The sequence below is a fragment of the Fusarium poae genome, chromosome 2, assembly GCF_019609905.1.
Source record: "Fusarium poae strain DAOMC 252244 chromosome 2, whole genome shotgun sequence".
Classification (NCBI taxonomy): domain Eukaryota; kingdom Fungi; phylum Ascomycota; class Sordariomycetes; order Hypocreales; family Nectriaceae; genus Fusarium; species Fusarium poae.
Window position 1 is genome coordinate 7947407 of NC_058400.1, and position 14192 is coordinate 7961598.

At 48.7% G+C, this 14192-nt stretch overlaps 5 protein-coding genes across 5 annotated transcripts; 3 read left to right on the forward strand and 2 right to left on the reverse strand.

The window, feature by feature from the left end:
- Positions 1–28: 28 nt before the first annotated feature.
- Positions 29–2127, forward strand: FPOAC1_006721 (uncharacterized protein; the record flags this gene model as incomplete). The annotated part of the gene is made up of 3 exons (XM_044851196.1): positions 29–1357; positions 1407–1857; positions 1913–2127. 3 exons carry the CDS (start codon positions 29–31, stop codon positions 2125–2127), a joined length of 1995 nt encoding a protein of 664 aa, XP_044709908.1.
- A 193-nt stretch (positions 2128–2320) lies between these two features.
- Positions 2321–3310, reverse strand: FPOAC1_006722 (uncharacterized protein; the record flags this gene model as incomplete). The annotated part of the gene is made up of 1 exon (XM_044851197.1): positions 2321–3310. The coding sequence occupies one exon, from the start codon at positions 3308–3310 to the stop codon at positions 2321–2323; it is 990 nt and encodes a 329-aa protein (XP_044709909.1).
- Positions 3311–3778: 468 nt separating this feature from the next.
- FPOAC1_006723 (uncharacterized protein) lies at positions 3779–6052 on the forward strand (the record flags this gene model as incomplete). Its single annotated transcript, XM_044851198.1, has 1 exon — positions 3779–6052. One exon carries the CDS (start codon positions 3779–3781, stop codon positions 6050–6052), a length of 2274 nt encoding a protein of 757 aa, XP_044709910.1.
- Positions 6053–6410: 358 nt separating this feature from the next.
- Positions 6411–8306, reverse strand: FPOAC1_006724 (uncharacterized protein; the record flags this gene model as incomplete). The annotated part of the gene is made up of 5 exons (XM_044851199.1): positions 6411–6766; positions 6819–7528; positions 7579–7747; positions 7796–8091; positions 8146–8306. The coding sequence occupies 5 exons, from the start codon at positions 8304–8306 to the stop codon at positions 6411–6413; spliced, it is 1692 nt and encodes a 563-aa protein (XP_044709911.1).
- Positions 8307–9620: 1314 nt separating this feature from the next.
- On the forward strand, positions 9621–14007 carry FPOAC1_006725 (uncharacterized protein; the record flags this gene model as incomplete). Its single annotated transcript, XM_044851200.1, has 7 exons — positions 9621–9980; positions 10033–10608; positions 10660–10969; positions 11024–11375; positions 11916–11978; positions 13599–13740; positions 13915–14007. 7 exons carry the CDS (start codon positions 9621–9623, stop codon positions 14005–14007), a joined length of 1896 nt encoding a protein of 631 aa, XP_044709912.1.
- Between the last annotated feature and the right edge of the window lie 185 nt (positions 14008–14192).

Below are 14192 nucleotides of genomic sequence, written 5' to 3' on the forward strand. Positions count from 1 at the left end.
TCCGAACAGTCACGCTATTGTCGCCAACATGAGCGCGCCGCCGCCCCCAGGTAATCCACCTGCCAATGCGCCGCCTCACCCAAATGGCTCTTCGAGGAACAAGAAAGCCAATCCTCTCCGGCCGATGCGAAAGAAGCCTGCCAACCCCATGGTTTCCAGAAGGCCAGCCCCCAGGCCTGCAGCGCCATCTGGTTCAGGCACACAGAATGGAGCAAAGCCAAACATTGAAGAAATTCGAAGACAGAATGGAGGATGGTCAGAGCCACCGCCGGCAGCATACAGCGACATTCCCATTATGACAACGAAAAAGGCTCTCCTTGATGGTATACGTTACCATATGATGAAGTTCACTCAATCGAAAGTGGGCGACAGATCGATAGACCCTGCCGACCAGGATGATTTCGCACGACCTGTAACATTACACCGACGAGACGCTCGCCAACCACCTCCTGGAAGAGCTGTCAAGGTTGAAGCGCCTGAGGCACCACAGCCTGACGAGCAAGAAGCAGAGAGGATGGCACAAGTCAAGGCGGAAAAAGAGGCCCAACGCGCAATTGACCAGGCAAAGATAGCACCTGTAGCTAAGGATCCGAATCCTAAACGACCAAAGAAACAGAAGGAAGATAAAACCACTTTTAACAGAGCGCCCAAAACAGAGGCTGCTAAGAAGGAGTCCGATATCCGATATGAAGAGGCTCTTCCATGGCATCTTGAGGATGCAGATGGCAAGAATGTATGGGTTGGCAACTACGTCTCAGCGCTTTCCGAATCGAATGTAGCGTTCATGATCGACCAGTCAGTCTTTCGCATGGTACCCTTGGAGAAGTGGTACAGGTTTACTTCAAAGCCCCCATTCCAACCTTATACAATCGATGAAGCCGAAGCTCTCATGAACAGAAAGGTGACCGTCGCTCGGTGGGCTATGAAGAACGCGGAGAGAATTGCAGAGCAAGACGACAAGGAAGAAACTAGAAAAATGTTCTACGGAGGTGGCCAAATGATCAAGACGGAAAGCGCCACGTTCAAGGCCGCTTCTCGGTCAGAGAAACTTGATCATGACGATATTGACTTCTCGGGTGACGAGTTTCAAGACGACGACGAGACACCTATGTTTGAAAAGAACAATGATGACGAGGATGCCAAAGATGCCAAAGACCGTATCCGACGCGAGCAGCTTGGTGCCAACTTGTTTGGAGATGGTGACGAGCAAGAAGTTGACAAGGAGTTGAAAGAAAAACTCGACGAAGAAGAATTGCGGCGGGAGCTTGGTAAAACCACCAAGAAAGCGCTCATTAAGCGGGATCAAGAGAATATCTACGAAAGTGATGATTCTGCAGAGAACCCCTGGAGCAGCTCGGTAAGATGTTTCACATACTTATAATCAGGAAAAGCTAACTGGTGTCAAGTCTGAAGATAACTCATCCGATGAAGAAGAAGACGAGGAGAAGAAGGAAGAAGAGAAGAAGGAAGCTGGCAAGGATGACAAGGCTCAAAGTGGCTCTGGTTCTAAGGGCACCAACACACCATCAGGAAAGAAGCCCGAGAGCTCCAAGAAGGGCAAGTCACTCAAAAGAGCCGGCTCTCCAGCACTCTCGGAATCTAGTGGAAACGAGTCTTCTCGAAAGAAGCTCAAGAAGAACGTCACATCTGCTGCGGCTAGCAGGTCAGGTACTCCATTGCCCCAAGGAGCAGCCGCACGCCGGGCTATGGGTGCTGGATCTGGTAGCGACGGTGAGGCCACTGCTGGCGAAATGTCAGATGGTACTATGGGCAAGTCGAAGAAGTTGAAGCTGGTCAGCCACAGCGCTCGAGGCACTCCCTCGGCGTCTCGAGCTGGCAGCCCTAATCCACAAGGTGGTGAGTCTCCGGAATGCTTACTTGCAAACGAATAACAGCTAATTCTTCATTTTAGCCGCTTCTCCTGGATCCCCTGGAGGGTCGATCGTCGAACCATCCGAGATTCTGGACAAAATTCCTCCCGAGGGCATCGCTATTAGCGAACTCATCAAAGCCTTTAACCATCGCTTGGGCGACCGACCTGGCCAGATGCCCAAGAGCGAATGGATTCAGTTGGTTAAGAGACTTTGCGACTATGGAAACGACAAACGACTCCGTCGCAGAACTTGAGCGGCAAGATACCCTGCTATGTAGGGGGGTGGTTTTATGGTTCTCTCTGAGGCCTCAAGACCTCGTAGATGTACTTTGGGAAGCGATCATGGATAGAATTCACATATCAAGATCGTTACAACAGACGAAGTCGAGTTGTAAACCGCTAAGAAAAGGGTATATAATTAGAATATTTGTATGAAACATTACCCGCCTATTCGTCCATCTGCCATGAGTAACTCAGTCCCTTGTTCCGCTCTTTGCGATTAATCGCCTTGAACCTCTCTGCCTCAAATCCGTTGCCACGATCAACGCCGTCCCAACGATAGCCTGGCTTGATCCCGTAGCGATTTGGAGGCGCTGCGCCAGCATACACCGGCTTGCGTTTTGACTTTTTCCCTTGCCCTTTCACTGAATCTTTTTTCTCGCTCATGAATTGCATCATTGGATCGTTCCAACGATCCTGCTCCTTCAGTTCCTGATTCATTTCTTTGTCGTCGGCTGTGCGGGCAAACGACATGAGCTTGGCATCTTGAAGCTTCTCGCGTCGTTTGCGAGCCTCCTCAAGTTGCACGTCGCCCTTGAGAGCTTCCTTGGCAAGTCGTTCTTTCTCCTCGGCTTCGGCAGCTACACGTCGCGCTTCGGCGCGTTTCATAGATATGTCGATTCTTCGGCCAGTGGCATCGCGATATACCGTTTCTTCTTCCTTGGCTGATTTGCGATGCTTTTCAAACTCCTCACGTTCCTCTTTCTGCCGTCGCTTGAGCTGCGCTGATACGGTCGCTGCGCTTTGCAATCCTGCATGTGTTCCATCACTCATTTTGACAGCTGATCCATCATCTTCCACCATTGGCATGTCCTCATCTTCATCGCGTGCTGCATTCTGCTCTGCTGCCGCCGATGCTAGAATCGCGTCTGCAGCTGCCGCAGAGTCATCCTTGGGAGTCGCGTCACCGCCTAATGATTTCCAGTTACTCTTCTTAGTTTTCCGAAACTCTGAAGATTGCCCTGAAACTGTAACAGGCCCATCCAGGCCTTCATCGTCATCTTGCGCATTGGTGTTGCCCCAACCCGAGTCGTCATCGTCTGTTATAAGAAGGCCGTTGTTGGCTTCGGCGCCACGCTTGCGCTTCCGTTTCTTGGCTGGTTTTGGGTCCGCGACTAGATATTTCGAAGCCAAGTATGCCGATAAATCTGAAGGCATTGTGAGTTTTATGGACAAGTACTGGTTTTCTAGAAGCTTTGCCTTGAATATGTATTAGACTTCAAGTAAACTTATGCAGTTACCGAATATCGCTGGTGTCGCCCCGCTAAAGAAATCTGGAGGTAGACGACGTCCCAGGGTCCATCCAATGAGTCCACCTCACCATGAGGTAAGGGTACGTACCATTATCATGTCCCAAGTTTCCACATTGCCCAACCTTTGTCGCTAACCAAAGACTCAAGCCTTAAAGTTGCAAGGCTACATTGACAATCACCTGCTATACCGTTCTTTCTAGTAATAGGATCATGCCGGGTCAACCTAGGGTCCTTACAGTCTTCGATTCACCACCTACTTGCGCATCTTAATCCTCCAATCTTACCTACGAATCTATACCTGTCTTGAAACCCCTACCAGTATCCGTTCGACCCTCCGAAATATTGTAGCGAGCTACTGTTCCCTGTCGCCTTCATGCCACAACCTCTCGAAAATGAAGCTACTCCGACGGAACCGCTTCAGGCGTTGCCAGCAGCTGCGTCTGGCATGAAGTTCACAAAATCGCGACACTCCACCCCTGTTCTAGAATCATTACCACTATCGCAATCCGAAACCAACCTCGCCTTCCGTCGCTCCAACCCGTCTGCTGCTTCCTTGTATGCGTCAACGCTTTCACCCCCTGGATCGCGATCCATATCGCCAGCCGGTCGAGGCTCGCCTGCTCGGGTACTCTCGCATACCGTCTTCGATGCCCGGCCTAATCGACTCCCCGAGACCGGGGGGGACGCTTCCGAACCTCTAAATTTGATGCTGCGGGCATTTGTTCCCCACGTTTCGATCTATACTTCCGAAGATACGGAGAGCTTGATGGGAGAGAAAGGCTTCCGAGGTGGCCTTTGGGAGCTTTTGCGCCCATTCGGCGAAGATGTCCAAGGTAAGATCACGATAAGGGACAGTGTCGGCATGAGCAGAGTAGCAGATGGCTTTTCTGTCAGGTTTACACGATTTGGTGACAACATTGAGCATCCCGATCCTACAGTCTCGGGCTTTAGAAGTCCCTCATCGGCCCAAGGGCAGAACGGCAGTCAAGCAAGCACATCAAGGGACAGGCAATTCCTTGCCGACGTGGAGGCTGTAGTGGACAGGCATTTGTCCTATGCTGAGCAGTCTTTCGCGGTACTACCACACTATGGCATGTTTGCGGATCAAAATACAGCATCAGGAGAGACCTCACCATACTATGCCCTTTATCTGCGCCGATTATTATCAGGTCTTCCCATTTCGCCGCACGAAACGTTTTCACATCCAGTAGCATGTGTAATTGCTGTTAGTTCGAGAAATCCTGATCCCATCTCGGAGATGAGAAAGCTTTACACAGAAACGGTCGAAGGAAGTAAAAGGCTTCCTCCTTGGGTTGATAGCGAATTTATTCGATACTATGTGCTGGTTCACGACGAGGAGAAAGATGACATAATACAATCCATGGCTGTATTCGAACAGATGAAGAGACACCTTGGAATTCACTGTCATCTCCTTCGCTTGCGCAGTAGTCAGAGCGCCGAGACCGACGACGACAGTATTCCACTACCCCGCAGCGACTGGATGTCGGCTCATGAAGAACTTGAGGATATACGACAAAGCGAAGACGATGAGGACTTTGAGGACCCAACACGCTACATATTTGAATCTGATGCTACTGCCATCCGTACATTTGTGCGTGAGATGGTGACCATGTCTATCATACCTCAAATGGAACGAAATGTATCCATATGGAATGATCAGGTTGCGTCGAGACGAAGAGGTATCACTGGTCGATTTATGAATTTGTCAAGGAAGTGGGCATTCGGCGGCAGCTCCAGGAATTCGACGGGTGGTACCAGCAACTCAAGAGACAACTATAATGCTGCTGGATTCTATGGATCAGAAGCCCCTGAGGCCATCATGCGGAAGCTGGCAGACTATGCCTTCATGCTACGAGACTGGAAACTAGCGCATTCAACGTATGATCTATTAAGATCGGATTTTAGTGATTCCAAAGCTTGGAAGCACCATGCTGCCGCCAACGAGATGGCCGCTTTCAGTCTTTTGATCTTTCCTCAACAGATGTCATCAAAGAACCGCGCTGAGACAACCCATCAAATGCTGGAGGCTGCATTTTACTCTTATAATACCAGATGCAGTGCTCCCTATGGAGCGCTAAGGAGTTTGTTACTCGGCCTCGAACTGTTGCGCTTGCGGAACGGTACAAATATTGACGATGCCGGCCGATGGGGAGTGAGGCTGCTTGAGTCCAAGATTTCGGGTAACGTGGGTGATGCGTTGATAAAAGAACGTCTCGCCGTTTGCTACGCTTCCAAGGATGGAGTTGGAAGCTGGCACTGGGGCTCACGCCGCCGCAAATCAGCAACATGGAGTATTCTCAGCGCAGATGCTTGGCTACAGCAGTCCAGGCATATCCAGGCGCGGCGTTGTTTGGATGAAGCCCACAGAATGTACTCGAACTTGCCCCATAAGGAGGGGATTACTAAGTTCGGGGCAGCGGGTCACTTCATGGCTTCATTGCAGCACAGCTTGGCCGAGTCACCAGACGCTTCAGATAACGGCAGTGAAAACGGAGGAGATAACGATATAGATGAGGAGAGCGAAGCATTGAATGACATGAGGCCGCGACGGGCGAGTACGGTGGCAGCCGATATGTTTCGAGATACGACCAAGGAGGAAAGCAGCACCACGGATGACGGTACATAGATTATCACAATGGCCAACTATCCAAAGGCAGTATTCTTCGTATGCGCAGCCAATCTTGTCCTATGTAACTGAACAGTTCCAGAGCCATGTCATCCTTCATCCCACATTTGGAGGGCATATCTCATCCACTTATAGAAGAATCAAGAACTCAAGCGTTTTAATCAATTACACATATCTATCTGAACTAGTGAGAAAAACCTTCTCACTGTACCAAAGAAATACTGGTCTTTTTTCCCTGCTCGTAGATTAGACTTCGTATTCAGAACATTGCATTTCCAATGCTACAACAGCCAAAAGTATTGTCAAACTCTTGCTGTAGTGTCCTATAAGCACATACCCCAGAACAATCCAATACCGTCTATTTGGCTTGATCACGACGGCGAGTGGCCTCCTGTGCAACAACTACAGCTCTTTGTTCGGCTATCAAAAGGCGCTTTCGGCGAAAGGCACCAAATGCAGAGATGACAGAACAAGCTGCAACAGCAGTTGCCACCTTCATTTCTACCTTGAATGCGTCAGCGTAGGTGAAGCGAACAGCTGACCACTGTTCGTTGGAAAGCGGAGTGGCGGAACTGCCGATTGTCGCCTGCTCATAGGGAGTTAGAATGCTGGCAAGATATTGCGAGCTCTTCTCGTTGAGTAGAGCCGATGAAGTTGCAATGCCTAAACTGCCGCCCAAGAGTCGTACTTGAGATAGGATGCCTTGTGCAGGGGCTGGGAACTGTTAGTATATGCAGTAACTTGCAATTCAAGTTGTGTCGCTTACCGTAGTCCCGAATAGGTACTTCCACCATTGATAACATAGTCGACGAAGCGACAGTCAGTCCGAAGCCGATTCCGCAAAACGTCATGTAGCCAAGTAATTTAGCATCCTCTGACTCATGCGACAGAGAAGAAAGTAATCCGCAACCGAGCGTCATGAAACAAGAACCAATCAGCAATGACTCAAAAGTGTAATTCTTCGTGTTATTGATCTTTCCTGCTACTACACTTCCGATAGCGGAAGCTCCAAGCATAGGAAGCAGCATGACGCCAGAAATGAGAGCTGACTTGCCGCTAACAACTTGGAAGCGAAGCGGAATTGCATAGATGAGTAGCAAGTAAGGGAACCCGTTCAAAAGGGTGTTGACGACTGCAGTTGAGTAGACTCTGCTTCGAAAGATAATGACTGGAAATGCGGGCGCGAATCGGTCGTGCCATTGGTGTTGAATAAAGATTTGCCAAGACACCAGTAGTCCGCAGGTAAGCAAACCACATATCAAAGGGGCAATGAAGATCGCGGTTTTCCAGCCTTGATTGGACGGCTCAGTCCCAGCATTCTGAAAAGAAAAGACAATAAGTACTGCGGCAGCGATGGCGAGAAACGATCCCAGAAAATCGAGTTCCCTCCAAGCTCGTCGTTGTTGAGACGGTAGGTACTCAGCTTTGGGCCAGGTGAGGACGAATACTGTAAGAGATATAAATCCTATCGGTCCACTACATTTATTTTGTTAGCCACGTACTTATAAAACAGTGGAGAGTCATACTTGATCCAAAAAACCCATCTCCAAGAAGCGTAGTGTGTCAGGATACCGCCAAGGACAGGCCCAAGAACCCCTGAAACGGTAATGACCAAACCGACCATGGCCGCCATATGTTGCTTTAGATTGTCAGGACTCAACTCTGGCATCATGATCATGGTAAGAGCGTACAGGCCTGGTTTGATTAGACTTGTGAGCAATAGAGGAGGGTTTTTGTACGTACCTGAGCCACCGACTCCCTGCAAGGCGCGAAAGGCAATGAGCTGATTGAGAGTCCGAGCAAATCCGCATGCCAAAGAAAACACAAAGAATGTTATGTAGGCTGCAATGAAAGCATTACGACGTCCAACAATGTCAGATATGCGGGCAAAGACGATGGCACATCCTAGGTAAGCCAGTGTATAGGCCAGAGCAACCCAGTTGACATCTTCTAGAACTTCAAAGTCGACACCGATGCTGTGAAGGCTGGTAGCAACGATAGATGTGTCGATCATGGATAGAAAGAGGCCCAGAAAGACACTTGATAACACATGTCAGTAAGATATAGATGGCATAGTAGTGAGTATCACGTACCCAACACACAAGGTCCAGAAGCGAGCTGGTGGGATCGAAGGCTCCCGTAGCTCACCACAAACAGAGCTCTGGGCAGAAGGATCTGTCTGGGAGGCGGAGGCCGTTGCTGGCTTGTCGTCGCTTTCGGAGTGCATGCCGTTGTTCTTGACTTCTTCGTCCATTACGATGTCCAGAAATGATGACCGGAATAGAGATGACCAGGCCAAAATAGGGATGAAAAGAGAGAAATCCAAGAAAATTTATTGTTTGCGAACGGATGACAACAGTCGCAGCACTGCCAACAGATGATGAACCGACCGAGGGTGGATTGTAGAAAGTCTGAATCAGCGCAGTGGCTATCCGTGCATCGTTATGGTATTCTGTTTGTCAGGAAACACCGTTTGGTATATCATCATTCACCAATATGATTGAACTAGAACATGGCATAAAGATTTTATATGAGTTGGGAAATGGGTGTCGAGTATCGACAAACATATCCGCAGACATGAGGAGTAATCGGATTCGGCTAACGGTACATAGTGCATTGCATATTAAGTAACTGCATCTCCTGAAATGCGGACTTTATGAGCATCATCGAAACGACAATTGGAGACCAATGTAGTTTCTGGGTGTCAGGCTGAGCAATTCATAGTGTAAAGGAGCTAGAGGAAGTCAGCTCAAAGTCGTTGTGGTGGAGTGAAGGCGGCCCACCCTCGCATCTCGCACTCGCTTACTAGTAACTACTGCTTGTTCATTGGTGCATAGGTAGGTAGAATTGTGGATGCGTTGCAGAGAGATTGAATTCATGAAGATGCAGTCCAACGCTAGAAAGGAAAGGGAAATGCATTCGAAGAAACTGAGAAATACTTAGAGTTCCCGATAGAAATCATTAGCTCAGTTAATAAAGTCCGTTTACTTTAAACAGATCTTTGTCTAACTCTATGAAACACATTTTACGGTCTTCAGGGATCCAGTAGGTACCAGAAAAGCTACAAAAATAAAGATCATACAAAGTCTCATCTGAGTAGCATAAACTAGCCTGCTATATTTGTCTCGTGTGCTCTCAGCAGCCAATTTTGATACCAGTATGTAGTACGTTGAGAGAGATCAACAACCCGGCAAGCATTAACTTAGAGCATATCCCTGGGTTATTTACTTTACATACTTAGGTACTGAACCTTCGAGGTCAACAACCCCATGGAATGGTTGTCAAACAAAATACCTGCAGTGTAGTAGTCACCCTAGAGCTGTAAACTGTATCTGTAGATATGTACACCAATCACAAGCTTCGTCACTCCAAGCTCTCCACTTATCAGCTACCAAAGCGTGACGTAGCGCAGTTACCTTCACAGGCAGACAAGCACCTGCCTCCTTATGATTCGGTCGACACTCGGCGCCTACCAGTTTCGTGGCTGTAGGGCAAAGTAGCTTACTCCATTATCCGACATCTTGAACACCATCACCATCATTACAATTGATCTCCAAACAGCTTAATTATGGCCGATGTCATGTCCCAGACTCCCCCGATCCTTCACGGTCCATCCGAGAAGGAGCGAAAGTATGATCGTCAACTCCGCCTGTGGGCTGCGTCCGGCCAGGCTGCTTTAGAGTCGGCCAATATTCTACTTGTTAACTCAGGTGCTGGCACTGTTGGTGTCGAGACCCTCAAGAATCTCGTGTTACCTGGTATTGGTCGGTTTACTATCGCTGACAAGAATGCCGTGAGTCAAGAAGATTTGGGCGTCAATTTTTTCATCGATGATAGCTGGTTGGGTAAGTCAAGAGCTGAAGCCTGCACCAACTTTCTGCTGGAATTGAACCCAGAAGTGCAAGGTGAATGGTACCCGAAAAACGAGGTAGGATATAAAGTCGTTTGGAACAAGATACAGTTCCGCTAACGTGTTGCAGGGGGACTCTTTCAACCTCGAAGCATTTCTCAGTGATTCATCTACATTTACCATGATCTTATATGCTCTGCCTTTACCCCAAGATCAGGTCCAGCTCATACAGAACTATGCCCAACAGCACAAGATTCCCACAATCTCAGTGCATTCTGTGGGATTCTACTCTTACTTCAAGTCTACTTTGCCCGGAACATTTCCCATTGTCGATACTCATCCTGATGAGACTGCCACCACCGACCTTAGACTCCTTGCGCCCTGGTCTGAGCTTGTCGAGTTTTCAAGGGGCATGACCGAGAATATCGATACTTTAGACAACCACGAACATGGACACTTGCCCCTGGTGGTCATTCTACTTCATTACCTTGAGCAATGGCAGCAGACACATGATGGTGCCTATCCTACCAGCTATGCTGATAAAACGTCGTTCCGCAAGACTGTATCTGAAGCTATGAGGACCGACAATCCAGAAGGAGGCGAAGAGAACTTCGAAGAAGCTGTGGCTGCTGTTATGAAGCATATCGTAACACCATCACTGCCAAGCTCTCTCAAGCAAGTCTTTGACTATATACATCAAGATCCTGTAAGTACGCAATAAATACATGCTGGCTACACTCAACTAAACTTATTTCAGGAGGAAATCAAGTCTGGTTTCTGGATCATCGCAGAGGCAGTCAAACGCTTTTATGCCAAGCACAGCCGGTTACCTGTGCCTGGAGGATTGCCCGATATGAAGGCTCAGTCCAGCGTGTACATAAAATTACAGAACATCTATAAGGAAAGGGCGCGTCAGGATGTTAGCCAAGTTCTTGAAACTGTTCGGAGCATTCCTGGTGGCGAGGATGTGGATCCCGAGCAAGTCGAACTCTTCTGCAAGAACGCCCGCTTCATCAAGCTTATCAACTTCCCCGAGGAGAGCCCAGTCAAGCTTGATCAGGTTGTCGGTAAGTAACCCCTCTCTATCATTGATAGCTCGTATAATAACCATCAATTTGTAGAGCAACAACTGGCCAACGATGAGATTGCAGTTGTCGCCGGCCCCGAGATGCCTCTGTCTCTGATCCCACTCTACCTAGCCCTATTGGCAACATCAAACTCGACAACAGCCACTGCAGATGGAATAATGGCTTTCATCAGCAGCCATGCACCCCAGGCTGCTGATAATGAACGCTACAAGAAGACTGCACAAGAGTTGGAAAGAGCTGCTGGCGGCGAACTTCACAACATATCAGCTCTCACTGGTGGTATGGTTGCGCAGGAGATGATCAAGATCATCACGAAGCAATACGTTCCGATCGACAACACATGTATCTTCGACGGTATCGACAGCCGCTGCCAGGTTCTTCGCCTGTAAGTTCAAGGTTTTGGAAGGGGTTATTGTATCGAGGCCAGATAGACACCGCTACGCAAGAACAAAGATCATTGCAACGATCCGAACAAGCTTGTCTGTTGAAAGGAAATTGTGGCAAACTATGACTTGACAGAATGATAAGCAACGGAGAAAGATGTCACTCAGCAACTCTGAGAATGATGAGGGGCGTCCTGGAGTATCCAAACCTTGACCCTCGGTGGCGGTTCCCCAGAACGACACCAAGATGCATGTTCTACGTCGCGCGCCCTTCTTGACCTCGACCATGCTCTTGCCACAGCCAAGATCAAAAAGATGTCCTGTCCATAACAGATCGAGTAAGTAAGATACAGAACCGGCATGGGGAAAAAAACATACAACAGCGGGGATTCGCTGGTCGTCACCGACCCAACTACTAATCCGCCGGTTAGTGGCTTGACTAAGGGAGAGCGGACGGGATCCCGTATTTTCCACTACCTATGGTCGTATGTGCTGGAGTTGGCGATAGTTTGCCTCATGATTATGATCTCATGCATGTCCAGCGTTGAGATGTCCGGGATGCCTCCCGACGTTCCTGACAAGTTCATGTTTGACTACCCAGGTGGGTAAGAACGCGCCAAAGTCGTACTATGGGAAATAGTAATCTTGTCTTTGAAACCTTGCATTTGCGCAGTCTTATTGTGCTTTAAGCGCTCGTCATCAGCACCCTGGTGGTGATGGCTAATGGAGCAAGGGGGCGAGAGATGGTCCCAGGAGACATGTCATCTTAACATCTCAAGGTTTGATGAGCCACTTCTGCAATATCGCTTGAGTAAGAGATATCTATTAGACTTTGGATGTCTATGGAGTCGTTGCCAAAGCGTGCAATTATTAAAGTTTTGCCTTTCGCTAAAGATACGGGAGTTACAAGCTTCATGACTCGGGCGAGGTTATACATACAAGTGACTCCTTACCTTGACAACTTGACTATTGCCGGAAGCTTCTATACATTCTTGAAGATTTCATTTTGCCGGAAACTCTCTCATGCATCTGACCGAGATAGTTTGAATTGTGGAGTTGAGTCGATGGGCGTTTGTCGGCGAACCGTGGCTCACGCCATGCCGGAACTCAGGGGATCTGCCCGCAACTGCCAAATCACAACGTCTCTTGCAAGTCATAGGGCTATGGAGAGATCCTATCATTGCTCGTCTCATGCGAAGAAAAAGTGGGAGCATCAACAAAGATGGGATAGAGGAGAGTCGTGTCGGGCCCTGAGAAGCGTTTAGCGGCAAGCGTACTACGACGTTTCAAGTTGATCAACAGTCACATCGGAGACGGATCACGGAACTTTTTACCACTCACCGCTTTACGGCAATACGACGTTTGTTTTTGAACAGTCTGGTGGTGTTGTTTACTTTCTGCTTGTCGCCACAGTCTATACTGCAACTGCTAGGTTCTCCAAACCAGCATTCTGCTTTGCCTTCTGTGTTAGCGACGAATAACACACGTGTACAAACTTCGAAGGCCAACACTTCGACAGGGAAGTATCATCCACTGTCGTACCGGGTATACAATTCATCAGAGTTTTACCAGGGCATGATCGCAGTACTACCAAAACACTTGACAGGACCCCTATGGCTGCTCTGAGTCTCGACATTGCAGGTCTATCAAATCATTGCCATCAATTTATGGCCAATCGCAACGTTTACTCCTAGCAACCGATCTTTTGTGCATATTGAGAGCAACAGACTTGACAATCATGACTTTGATGGGTTATAGCTCAAGTGCTGTATAGGTCCAGATAGGTAGGTACAGAGTAGCATGGTGGGCTCTGCCAAGTTGTAAACTTGACGTACTCCGATCACAGGCATGGGTAGTGCGACATTAAGCGAACCCGGACTAAAGCTTCGGCATGAATCTTGACCGGCTCTACTACATAGCACGTTCAATCATACGCTCTGGCACCGAAAGATGGCGGCTACTAGTCTAAATGACTACCATTCAAGGTTGGGTTCGCTTGAATGCCGAATCTGAGGGGTGCTGTCACTACGCCATTAGGTCGTCGTTACATAGGTGCCTAAGCCTACCCTCGAGGCCCATCCTTGGCCCTTTATCAGATCAAGTTACATAGAGTATGGGGTAGTATAACAAAGCTGCCACTATACTATTCCGAGCCGGGGTGAAGAGATTACAGGGGTTGCTAAAGCATTTTAAAAACAGCGATATGATCGACAGACACGCAAAAGGACCGTGGTAGGCTGTCGATTTCGTGCCTATGAGCGATCAGAACGACGTTCTGTATACAAGGCTAAGGCGCTTGATCTGGCTGGCGTGCCCGAGATTTCCGAAATGTTCTCCGAGCAAGAAGGGTTAAAAAATCCTGTTCTGGTATGTAGTTCACGATGACTAGCCGGTCACCGAGTTTGGATATTCTCAGCCTCGCTCATCATGGGCGTCAATATTCATGTAAACTGTCAGCAAGAAGCGAGCAATATCAATAGGGTGTTGAGCGGCTGATGGATGGCTTGGGTAGCTTTGGAGCTGAGCTTATTCTTGTTATAGACGGTGTCCGATGTTGAATCCGGTCGAGATGGTTCAGTTTGCCAACGAGTGACCACGGGTCTACGTGCCGATCGACCGCTCTACAGAGGATAGAATATTGGAAAAAGACGACGCAGGCGAGACGACGGCCGCTCGGGTGGCGCTTCAAAGTCCGGAGCGGAGAGTTCTGCGCTGCGCTGTGCATGCATCGCATTCAATCAATGCCATGAGGCTATTCGAATGGCTCTTTGCGACCAGACCCATCTGTCCGGGGTCTTAGCCTCATATCGGCGCGAGGC